The sequence below is a fragment of the Talpa europaea genome (assembly GCF_964194135.1).
Source record: "Talpa europaea genome assembly, chromosome: 7".
NCBI lineage: Eukaryota > Metazoa > Chordata > Mammalia > Eulipotyphla > Talpidae > Talpa > Talpa europaea.
The window spans coordinates 131152444-131164983 of record NC_140074.1 but is presented as its reverse complement, the minus strand read 5'-3'; the positions used below and the strand labels follow the sequence as shown (position 1 = coordinate 131164983).

The 12540-nt window shown below is 50.7% G+C and overlaps 1 protein-coding gene across 4 annotated transcripts in view; it reads left to right on the top strand.

Moving 5' to 3' along the window:
* SLC39A11 (solute carrier family 39 member 11) overlaps positions 1–12540 on the top strand; it is a gene marked incomplete at its 3' end in the record, with an annotated part of 239994 nt that overhangs the window by 28819 nt on the left and 198635 nt on the right. For all 4 annotated transcript variants that reach the window (XM_084238722.1, XM_084238721.1, XM_084238723.1 and 1 more), the window contains one exon: positions 6757–6915. In XM_084238722.1, coding sequence (XP_084094848.1) covers positions 6757–6915 — 159 coding nt within the window. The remainder of the gene's footprint in view (positions 1–6756; positions 6916–12540) is intronic.

The window sequence follows — 12540 nt, the reverse complement described above, 5'->3', positions numbered from 1 at the left end:
GTCCAAGTCCCTGTGTGGGCATCAGTTTTCATTTCCTTTTGGGCAGCTGTCGAGGAGAGGGATAGTGGGTCATAGATAGCTTTTTTTTTTTTTTAAAGATTTATTTATGCGTACAAGAACCGGGGTGCAGGCCAGAAGTGTGTGTGTGTGGGTGACAGGATTCACCAGAGACAGAGTGGGGAGCAGAACAGGAGGATCTACTGAAATACACTGCTGAGGGGAGCAGCGGGCAAGACAGGAGAGGTCTGCCGTGCCATGTGGGTAGCTCCCTCGCTAGGGATTGAACTCATGCTGCAGTGGCTGCGGACAGCTTCATCGTTTGCGTCCTAACCCCTTACACCACCAGGGAGATCCGATAGATTTTCTTTTTAAGCACCAGTACGTTTTCCTCGTTTGGAGACATCAATCACCCAGACTTAGAGGCCAAGCCCCTGCCATCATCCTCGCTGGGTGGATGTAGTTCGAATGAGCCAGGCCTTTCCAGCAGGTCTGCATCAATTACAGGGAATATCTGTAATTGAAGCTGAATGTAAATGATGATAATTTTGAGCTGTTAGGTTAAATCCTGTAAAATTATCTGAAGCTGGTGTAGTGTGAGGGCTTTTGATGCAGAGGAAATTCAGTACAGGTGTGTAGCCTCCCTTTGAATTTTATTCATGCTCAAGTCATGATTGACGTGCCAAATTTGGAAGCTGAATCGATGCAAAATTCATCTGCCCCCTCCTGGGTTTCTGGAGGGTGGCTTGATATTGATGCACGTGGGCTCCCTCATTTTGGAGGACATGTGCAGGTTCCTCTCCTCCTCCAGCCCCTCTGCTCCGTTTGGGTCAGGCCTTCACCGCCTCCCGTGTAGGAGGGAGTCCGCAGCCAACAGCCCGTCTGTGGTTTCCTAGGTTGTGGAGTGGCCTTGGCCTCGTCGTTTGAAAATTCCAGGAGATTAGTGCACCACCAGAGTTGGCAACAGGTCGTCCATTGTCTCAAGTCCAAGTCATTGTGCCAGGCCTCTTATACCCAGCTATCTCACGGCACCCCAACGCACATCCTGTTTCCCAGCTAGGCTGATCAAGACGCAAGCTCTGGCATGCCTGCCTCCCAGACAGCTCCCACTGACCTCCCTGGCGAGCGGGCCCCGCCCTCAGTTTCCTTTCTAAACCACTTCCAGCTTCTAAGAGCCCTTCACCGTGTTTTTCTTGGCGTTATACTTTTTTACAACTTTGTTGTCTCCTTTCTTGGAATCGCCCCAGGCTGCCTTCATTTATTGTTTCAGTTGCCTTCTTGGTCATTTCAGATGTGACCTGTCCTCTCTCTTAGGGGTCGCAGCCACCTTGAAGATGGGAACCAGATTGGCTTTTGTATCTTCCTTCCTTCCAGCACCCCCAGGGCTAAATATGACATGGTTCCTGTAATAGTCGCTGATTGCCTTTTAAAAATTTGCCATCTGATTTGAAGGTAGATGTTAGAGATATTACTTGACTTCTGTACATTGGGAGTAATTTTTTTTTTAAAGATTTATTTATTTATGCAAGCACTGGGTATAGTCAGAGCGCGGGAGGGTGAGAGAATTCACCAGAGTGGAGAGCAGAGCAGGAATACTGACAAAATACACTGCTGAGGGGAGCAGCGGGCGGCAGGACAGGTCTGCGAGCCATGTGGGACCCTCGCCAGCAGCCGGGGATCGAATCCGTTGAGTGCTGGGCAGCTTCACAACCCAGCGCTCAACCGCTGCGCCATCGGGGAGGCCCATTGGGAGTAATACTGCCTTGACTTGTTTTGCAAGTTTACCTGTGCCTTGGTTACTCAAGGCCTGTTGGAGACCTCAAGTCCTTGAAGTTCAAGTCCATGTTCATTTGCTGCAATAGACATTTAAGGAGGGTCTACTCTGCAGCCCCCAGTTGGTTATTGTTATTTTGAACTCTGTGTTCCTGTCTTCTGTGCACCATCTTTAGAGGCTCACTGAGTAATTGCTGCTGATACTTGGTGCATGTAACTGAGCTGTGTGCAAGAATTTCCTCTCCTTTATTGAGAGGGAAATTGTTTTGTGGCTTGGATTTTCTTCCAGTCTTTACACTGTCATTACTATAATAAAAGAATTGCTTAACTGCACCCATCATGCCAGAATATTCTGATGTATTCCTTAAGGAACTCTTCACAAATTCATTTATATTTCCAGGGCTGAAATTGTCCCCAAATGAACACTTAAACATAAATGAGAAGATTTGCCTGCTGTGACTAGGTGTTCAGCTGATTGTTTTTGATGACTCTGTGCTGGTACGTCTGACACCAGAGGGAAATTAATAGCATTTTAATATATGAATCCCTGTGGCATTTTGCATGATATTTTGAAAAAAAGAATCTTAGGAGTTTTGCTAGTTTTGGGGAACTAAGGAAGGGAAGTGGGGGGTTTCACTCTCAGGTAATTAAAGAGCTTATAGGTATCTGCTGATTTTAAATGTCTCCTCCAGTCCCTGTTGTTTTTCTGGCATAAGGCTGTGGTCTAGGGGTCTTCCCCAGAAACATGTGGTCTAGGTGGGTGTCTCGTTATCAGGCAGAAATATTTCTGAATTGGCATTTATGTACATAGAATCCTTCCTCCATGGGATTTTCACCATGAAATCAGGGTCTTTGATGGAAACATTCAAAAATCATATTGCACATTGATAGAGAACATTACTGTATCCTCAAATTATATGATCAGCTTATTTAAAAATTTTCCCCAGAGATAGATGCTTATGTAATTTAAGAGTCAGGGCTTTAATTTAAAATTAAAAATTTAAAAGCTGCCTTCTGCTGGCTGTCCCCCACCCTGATGGAAGCACAGAGTCCCCCACTCTGACTTCCGCCCCCAGAGGCCCCAGACCAGTCATGGTGCTGACCCCACAGCAAACGTTGGGTGCTCCTGTCTTCAGGTCTCCACTTGCAGCGTTGATACCTCTCAGCAGGCACGCTCTCCTCAACCTCAGTCCTAAGAAACGGCCACTCAATTTTAAAACTTTGGGTTTGGAAGTAACTTAGAGGCTCAGGAAGGTTGCACAATAGCAGGAAATCTACATGACCTTTGCCCAGTCTCCCCCGCACATGCATCTTTCATAACCATGGCTGAGTTGTCCAAACCCCAGGCTTTATTTGGATTTCCCCAGTTTTCCCTCTGATTCCTCCTCCTGACCCCAGGATCCAATCTGGGTGCACGTTGCACTGAGACCATTCCCATTTTGACGTGTTGTCCATGAGTGAGGAAGCCGGGCCTTTTTGTTTGAGCCTGAGACCAAGGGTGTAATGTCCACGCACTTTGTGTTGAGCCGAGCTCCGGCTCTGCTGCTGGGGGGTTCTGTTTCTAGCAGTCGTGGCTCTTCATGGGCTTAGGTTTGTAAGCTCCGATATATCTTCCTGAGGAAAATGTTTAATAAGATCATTATCGCCATTTATTAGTTGCCAAATATTTCTTAGTGCCGCATTTTCTGGGAATAGCTGCTGTCATAATAATGGGGGATTTCCAGGAGATTGATTACATTGGGGTATTGCTAAAGCTGATGAACCCCAGGCTGCAGTTCTGGATGCTTTCTTTGCCTGATGAAAAGGGGCAGCAACATAAACCTTGTCTTCATGCTGTAGCATTTAGAGTTTCTTAAAAGACGCTGGGCCAGTGTAGGGGTGAAGATGGTCCTGACTTGATCTGGGGGTGCCCGCTTTCTGTGGCCGTGGCCGGCTCTGGGGCTTTGGTGAATCCGCTGAATATCTTGGGGGGGGGGGTCTCAGTTTAAATCTGTTAGATGAAGCATTTGAATTAGGTCACCACATAAAAACCCGTTTCAACTCTATCAGTAGGCTGCACTTAGTGCATTATTCTGGAAGCTCCGAAAGTCAACTTCTTTTCACACCCAAGAAAAGCTCCATTGTTTTGAACAGCTGCTCAGCCAGCGTATGCCTAAGGCCGAGGCCATCTGAGTGTGAGCTGGCATAGAACTTAGCTTGTAAGGCAAAATCATTTTAAAATTTAGATGAAAAAAGTAAGTGTTGAGTCACTTCCTAATTATAGATTCTTTTGATTTCTGCACCCCCACCGTGCCCCTTCATAACAGAGAACTCACTTAGGCAACAGAGTTGACCAGCTCTGTCCAGGAATACCCCGGTTGCAGGGGCTGGGGTACAGCCCTAATTCTGGCCATGCACCAGGTCCTGGGGAAACATGGACATAAATGATGAATCCAGTGGGATGGAAAAGGACCAGGTAGAGCGGGGTGGAGAGGGGAGGCGGGGTGAGAGCAGGCAGGGGGAGGGCAGACTCAGGAGAGTGAAGACTCCAACCCAACAGGGATCCGGCTGCAGCTGTTTCCTGCCAGGAGTTCGGGTGGCGCTGTGGGTGCATTGCCACATAGACTTCCTAGAACAGCCTTGTCAGTTTGTTACCACCCCACTGTAGGTTTGTTCAGAGCAGAGCTGCAGGAGATGTAGGTCATCGCACAGCCAACACTCAGACTCACACCTGATTCCTGATCCTGTCTTTTCCCGCGATACACATGGACTCAGGCAAGGTGTCTGCGGTGGCTGGAAGAGAGGGCTCGAGGCCTGGGTCTTGCCTTTTTCACATTTTCCAGTGGAAGTTCTTGGGCTGTGGCAAGGGGATCAGGAGCTCAGCACAGAGAAGGGGAACACCATGAGATCAGATTCTCAGGCTTGGTTAGGCCAAGCCCAAGCCCACTTTAAAAAAACCAACTTTGGGGTAAAATCCACACGCCATGAAATGAGCCATGTTGAGGGACACAATTCAGGGGATTTCAGAGTGTTGTGTAGCCATCCTGGTTCTCGAGTTCCAGATATGTTCGTCCCCCAAAGGAGACCTTGTCTCCGTTGAGCAGCCGCTTCCTTTCCCATCCCCACCACCCCTATCAGTCGCTGATTTGCTCTCTGTCCATGGGTTGACCTGTTCTGGATATTTCATCTGAACAGAATCACAGATATGTGGCATGTTGTGCCTGGCTTCCTTCCTAGTATTCTTGAGGTCCATCCCCGTTGTAGCATCTCATGCCATCCTTCTCGTGCCTGAAAATCAGTCTGTTGAACAGGTTTTGTCTCTTCGTCCATCCACTGGTGTGCATTTGAGCTGCTCCCATCTTTTGTCGATGAGCCAGATCAAGATCAGTTTGTAAATTAACTTGTCATTGATTCATTCATGGCGCAGCCTTCGCTGGATCCCGTGGTTTTAGAGTTGCTGACGGGGCTGTCTGGGAGGTTGCTTGAGAGTTCTGTGTCTGGGTCCAGGTGCTTCTCCCCAGGGAGCTTCCTGGGAATGGTAGCACCCAGGGCTGTTGACCTCAGAAGCTAGTGAGACACAGGGAAGGCATGGATGAGGCCGTGGATGGGGAAGTTGTCCACTCGTCCCCTCGATGGCCTCCTGGGGCTGAGCTGATGAGACATGTTCGTTCTTTCTGGGAGTTTCTGACACAGATACAATCTCCTGTGAATGGCCCTACAGCCTTTGCTGGGGGAATCTAGCCCTGTGCGAGTGATTCTGGCTGGGTGATGACTGGAAGGAGTCACTCGCTGCATGGAGTTGTTCTTTCTTGCCTCCGTGCTAATACCTGGTTCTGTCACTCAGGTTATTTTGCACATGCGTGAAACTGAAGTTCTTTTATGACAAGGCATAATTAAGTCATTTTTAGAAACCCATTCACCATTTCCCATGTCAGTGATGACTAGCATGTGGTTCCACAGGTAGCGGGTGTGCTCATGCAAGAACACGTCACAGCCTCCTGAGCACGGGTAACGGTGGATGAGCGTTGAATTCGCTCAGCACTGGAGGCTCTTACATCCAGTTGGCCTCACAGCGATTTGCGTCGAGCTTCGTGGCTCTTCTGTCAACATGGTCTTTCCGGCTCCGTCCCCTGGATCTGCCCCCTGTTGGCTGTGGGAACTTGAGCAAATAATCTTCTTCCAGATTCAGTTTCCTTATCTACAAATAGCACTAGCAAACAACGTCAGCCTCCCAGGGTTGCAGTGATGATAAAATAAGATGTCACATGTGAATATTGGTCTCTGGAAAGAGTAGGTGACTGACCAGCATATATCAGCTCCCTTCTGCCTTTTCAGAGATAAGAATATTGACGGGACCCAGCTGACATCGACTCACCGGTTGTGTTCACAAATGCCACAGGCTGTCAGATAGCGCAGAATAGAGACAACATCTTTGGCCTTTCAGAGAGTAGACCCAGAGGTAACAGATAAAAATGGAAGGAAGACAGATTTCAGCTCACCATCAGCAAGCACTGCAATAATCAGCGTTGTCTCGTAACGCAGCAGAGCTCACAAAGCAGTGAACAGCTTGTTTTGGAAGCATTCAGTGAGAACAGCATTTCTCAGCAGCATGATGACGTTTGGGGCCAGAGGTTTCTTAACTGGCAGGGTCTGTGATCACGGGATGTTTCCCGGCCTCTCTGGATTCCACTCACCAGATGCTTCTAGCAGCCTCGTCTCCCTGCCCTCGCGTGGCACTGCCAGGTACTGCCTGGAGGAAACAGCTGCCCCTGGTGAGAACCACTGAATTAGAGTTCGACCGACAGCAAAGTAGGCATCATCCTCCCAAGGTCCACTCCATCCTGCCCCAACTGAGTTCTTCCAACGTTGGTTCCAGGAACTCTATGGCGGCTTCTGGTTTGGCATGATACTTGCTGGGGAGGAGTTGTGGGGTATGGTGTGGCAGACCCCATTTGGGAGGTCTTCCTGGAGCAGTTTAATGACCTGTTGCTCATTGTGGTTTTCTAGGTCATGCTAGCAGCTTCCTATTGGTCTCTCCTGGCTCCAGCGGTCGAGATGGCCACGTCCTCTGGGGGCTTTGGGGTCTTTGCCTTCTTTCCCGTGGCCATTGGTTTCACCCTTGGAGCTGCCTTTGTCTACCTGGCTGACCTCCTGATGCCTCATCTGGTGAGTACCATGCACTCTGGGCCGCTGTGTCAGGATAGCTGGCCGGTACATTGACCTCTGCTCGGGTCCAGCCGTGTCTCTGTTCGGTGATGTTGAAATAGATATTTTGAGCCCTGTAGGGCTTTTCCCTAGAGGAATTGAATTGTGACTTTTTCCCTGAAAGAAAATAAGCCTTTGGTAACGTGATAAGTCACCCCCGTCATTGCATCTTAGTAAGTTCAGATCTCACATGTCAGATTTCATGATAAATACAGAGCGCAGCTGGCATCGTGCCACGTGACCCTGTCCACACGAGCGTCCCAGCAAGTGGGAGGAGCGGCCCCTCAGTGAGCCTGACCCCTAGAGAGCTTGTGATGTCACTGGGGAGATGACATCACACTTAACTGTGACTTCAGACCATTGATAAAGCATCTACCAACAAGGTCTTCAGTAGGAGGGTCCGGCGAGCAGGTCTGTAGGCTGGAGCTCACGTCTGTGAGCTGTGCGCCCCTTAGCCCCAGTCCACTTCCTCTCACTTGAGGATAACTCCTTTTTGTGACTGCAGGTGAAACTTTATTATTTTTTTAAAAGATTTATTTATTTATTTATACTAGCACTGGGTGCAGTCAGAGGCGCGGGAGCGTGAGAGAATTCACCAGAGCCGGAGCGGAGAGTAGAACAGGCAGAGTGACGAAATACACTGCTGAGGGGAGCAGTGGGCGGCAGGAGAGGTCTGCACGCCATGTGGGACCCTCACCCTTTGACCGGGGATCGAACCGGCGCTGCAAAGGGCAGCTTCGCAACCCAGCGCTCAACCGCTGCGCCACTGGGGAGGCCCTGCAGGTGAAACTTTAAATCTCAAAATCACCAGTGTTGGGAGCAAGCCAGAGATGTTAGGCTTTTGCCCACCCTAGGGCTGGTGAGTGGGTTGGGGGACGAGCCTGTGCTTACTCACAGGGAAGCACAATGTGAACATGGACGTGACCGCTGAACAGGGAGAGTCCAGGTCAGGCCAGGAGATAGCTGGACGCCATGGGCTGAGGCCTGGCCACCTGTACCCCGTCAGTAGAGAGGTCGAAGGGTCAGCTCTCTGTACTGTGTCCTCAATGGTCCTAGAGGTTGCAGAAGCTCCCCGTGAGCCCCAAGCATCTGCTCAGGCCCTGTGCTCAGAAAGAGACAGCAAGGACCCTCTGGGAGGATGGTGTTGAAGGCCATTTCTCCTGTGGATCCTGGTGAGCTAGGATCACCCCAGAGGCATCAGCTGGATGTGTGTCCCGGGGGAGAGGCTGCCCTTCTCTTCCTGTCACCCAGATGTAGACATGGGAGAATCCCTGGGAATTGGCTCAGGGGCCAATGAGAAACTGACCATCCTGTCCCTGAAGGACCAGCCTCGGCAGCCACAGCTGCAGGTGGAGAGCCGGGCACGTCGCAGGAGGGGGATCACGTGTCATATGTTTTCATGAAATGCCAGCATGGCAGTGTCTGTTCCTGTCTCTGGGCCCCTGGCTGCCTTACTGTGGAGGACAGCTAGCTGCACGGCCCTGGTGTTGAGAGCCCCTTGATGTGGACGGCCGTGTTCTGCTCGCACACCTGCCGCGGCTCTGTGTGAGCTCGTGTTGGGGTTATTCTACTTGTTCCGGCAGGAAGATCTTGTTGTCCGGAGGGGTCTTGCCCACTGAACAGTGGACGGCATGGGCTGGACTCGGCATGGCCCTGCTAGGTCTCCTTCCCCTCCCACCCAGTTCCAGCTGGGCCCCTAGGACAGCACCGTGTAGAGGGCCCTTTGCAATCACGATGGTCGCTGCTCGCTGGTCAAGCGTATTTGATCAGCTGTCCCGACGCTGGGGCTCTCGCTGGGCAGTATAAATAATCACCGGCCAATTTGTTCTGCACACACTGGCTTTTCCCCCAACCTTTTTTGCTCCTGTTTGTTCTGCTATATGCTTTGAATTTGGAGGCACTCCCAGGGGGGCGTCTTTCATAGACTTTACAGAAAATGAGCAATGACTTGGGAGCAGTGGGTGAAGGGCTAGGGAGAGAAGGAAAGGCTGGAAGGGCAGTGATCATTCATGCCCAGAGCCTTGTTCATCGGCAGAAAGATAGCCCAACGGCAAACATCTGTTCTAGGACATTTGAAAAGAAATTAATTCTTGCTGTTGATGTGAGGAGAATTGGCCTTCGAAGGTCTTATAAATAGACACCAATTATTTATAATCGCCACAGTCAGTGAGTACCAATGTCTCCCCGAGAGGGGTGCTTGGAAACAGCCCGTCCATCATCGCTGAGATTCAGGCTTGAGGTCCCCTTGGTTTTACCAGGAATTTGCTGGATAACCCAGCGGGGGCTGTGGCTCGGCTCTCTTGGGGTGGCTGACTGAATGAGTTTTGATCTTGGCCTATGTGGTTATCCAGGCCGACTGGGCATCCCCAGAGAATAGAATCTTCCAGGGGGCTGGAATTTGGTTCCTGAATGCTCACTGTGCTCTAAATTTATAAACCTTTTGAGATCTGGGGAAGCTCCGGGAGCAGATCCGGCTCCAGGTCTTTCCAGAATCCTGTTCTTCTCACCTGATGGCCAAGCCCCACTCTGGCAGATGACCAAGGCCCAGGATGAAGTTCTTGGAGCAGAGTTGGCCGCAGCCCTCCTCCAGAACTCTTGGCAGCCTGAAACCTCATGATGGAATTTTTGGAGAGTGACTTTCAGGCCCCCTGATATGAGTCCCAGTTGCCCATTTCCAAGGCACAGTGGAGCTCTGGTTGAGGTTGTTTCTCTTGCCTTTTGAGGCATTCTGCACCTCCTGTGACTTAGGAAGATGCTGGGGTGGCGGGTCTGGTCTCTCTGGATGCAGAAGGGTCCTGAAGGGGTAGGGGCAATCTCCTGGGGAGAACGCTGGCTGATTCACCATGCCATGATGCCTCGCGATACCCATCTAACTGCTGGGTGTGCAGTCCATAAGCTCCCTCTCCTCCTCTCCAGATACTTTTTGTTTTCTAGGGCAGGCCCCATGTGTGTGCCTGTGTGTGGCAGCTGTGGACATAGTCCTGGCTCCCTGAGGTTGCAGAAGAAACTTCTGTGGCTTTGCAGCGAGCGGTGTGGTGTGGAGAATGTCTGCTGTCTGGTTTGTGCAGGACTTAGGAACCCACCTCTGTTGGAGGTGCATGTTCCTGGAGTGTCCTCAGTGGGTCTGGCATGAATGCACATGCACGGATTGTTAGAAAACAAAATTCACAATTGTCTGTGAAATGGCTCTTGAACTGGCAGCCTCCTCTGAGGATACTTGCAGGGAGTTACACAAAGTAGAAGGTTTTTACAGGTAGTAGAGGGTGGGCCAAGGCTATTAGCTTAAGAAAAGATTATTCAGGGAAATCCACTTTCCCTCAGGGGCTGGGGGATCTTACCATGCAGATGGCCTCACTGGTGCTGACTAGGAAGCTCCAGACTGATCAGTTTCAGATAACACTTTGGAAGAGGTTGAAACTGCCCAACCAGAAGCTTTTCAGGGCATGTCACCTGGGCACAAGGCTCCGCTGCCTCCTCCACTGAAGCTGTATCCCTGAGGGACAGTGAGCTCCCTGAAGGCAGCGGCTGGTCAGTGTCTCCTGCTCTGCACCCCTGGCCTGGCGGTGCCTGGCTGGAGTGGGGGGCTCAGAAAACCGTGTGCGTTTGCCTGTGTGTGTGTGCATGTGCATGTGTGTGTGTGCATGTGCCTGTGCGTGTGTGTGTGGGACAAGTGTATGTTTAAGCACGGACTTTACTCATCACTGACCCCATCAGGACTAGATGAGAGCCTGGAATGTGCTGGATACCTGTCCACCCCCACTACCACCTTCCAAAGCCTGAAAGGGTAGAGCCTTGTGAGGAATCAGCTGGTGGGGCTAGAGCAGGGCCAGCAAACCTTTTCTAGAAAGGACCACAAAGTAAATATTTCAGACCTTGCAGGCCATGTGATGTGGTGTCTCTGTGGCCTTTTCTTTTCTTTCTTCTCTTTTTCACAGTCCCTTAAAAGTATAAAAAACTGTCCTTCTGGCACCGGCTGGATGTGGCCATGGCCATGGATTGTACAAATCTCCAAGTTCCTGGACGTCCGGCTGGTGGTTCAGCTTTGGGAAGGAGAGTATTTATTTTTTTGTGTGTTTCCTTACTGCTCCGTCATCCCATTCGAACTTCGTCTCCTGGGACGCAAAGCAGGCTAGAATGAATGGAACTGGGGGCCCTGGCGTTATGCGCGCTGTTGAGTTCCACGGTGGCAGGAGGCTGTGGCAGCACCCACTGAGCCTGGGCTCTGTAAAAAAAAGAGTGAGAAGTGCCGGTGAGCCTGAGTACCTCTCTTCCTTAATCACGGGGCTCCAGGCTCCCCTTAGAACGTTTTCCCTGACACCACTCACTGTCTGTCCCCGCCCCTTACTCTCCTGACAGCCTTTGCAAAACTAATTGCTTGCTTTGTCTGACACCCCATCCTGACTCTGCTCCTCCCTCCCCATTTTGCTGGAAGCTGTTTGCATGTCAAGCTTCCATATGGTACAGCGAGTGGCCGTTGGAGGAGTCCCAGGAGACCCCTCCTGCCCACAGCACCTGGGATTCCACGGCAGGAGGGACCGAGGCTGGGACCCATAGGGGCGACCCCAGAAAGGGCTCCATGCTGGGCTTCCTAGCCGAGAGTGTCACCAGTTCAGGGTAGAGCTGTGTTATTATATAATGTTATTATATGATGTGGTGATACCTTACAACATGATATAGAACAATATTCCACCATGGCATTATGGAACAATCTGTCATTCCCTACGTCTCGATTCTTCCTGGCACCCTGTGCTCCCCAGCCAGGCTGCCATTACTAGTTGGAATCAAGCTTCTTCATGGGATATGTGGGCTCTGGGCTCCACTGCCTGGTGTCTAGGGCTGTATCTGGGGCCTTGGTATCCTTCTCTGTTAAAATATAATTTATCTTCTATAATAAAATGAAATCTGGTAGAGCATCATCCGAGAGAGTGGCCACGAGGATTAAATCAACAAGGCCTATAGAGTAGCCGACTCACAGTCTAGGCATCCACTGGGTGTTTAATAAACATCACCTCCTTATGTCAGGGAAGGTGGAAGCTGCGGGTAACTTTGTGGTCAGGTTCCTCTGTTGCACAAGGCATGGATTCAGGCTGTGCATGTGTGTGCATGTGCATGTGTGTCCAGTGGGCTTCTTCTGGGCTCTGGAAGGCAGGTCCCTCTCATGACTGTGGGGTGTCCCACAGCAGCCAGCCCATCCCTCCTACCTCTGCTAAGGGCTGGGCCGGGCAGTGATGGGCTGGGGCATATGCTCCCTAGCACCACAGTCCATCTTTGCCACTGTCTCTTAAAGGGGCTTTTCAGAGTAAGCGTGACCACCTGGCCTGTCCGAAACCAAACTGACCTGGCCTGGTGTGCTGACAGCCTCAGGGATCCAGTTTCTTAACTCAAACAACCAGATTACTCCACTGTTAACTTAAGCTCAGATGTGGTCCAAGGTGGTGTATTGTGAGGGCCAAGATGTCACTTAGGACATTCCACGGGGGCTGACAGCTCTGTGCCCAGAAACAGGGATGGAGGCCACATCCATATTTCTCACTGTAAATCACAGCACCGCAAGGGTCCTCACTGGAACCTCATCATGACCTTGAA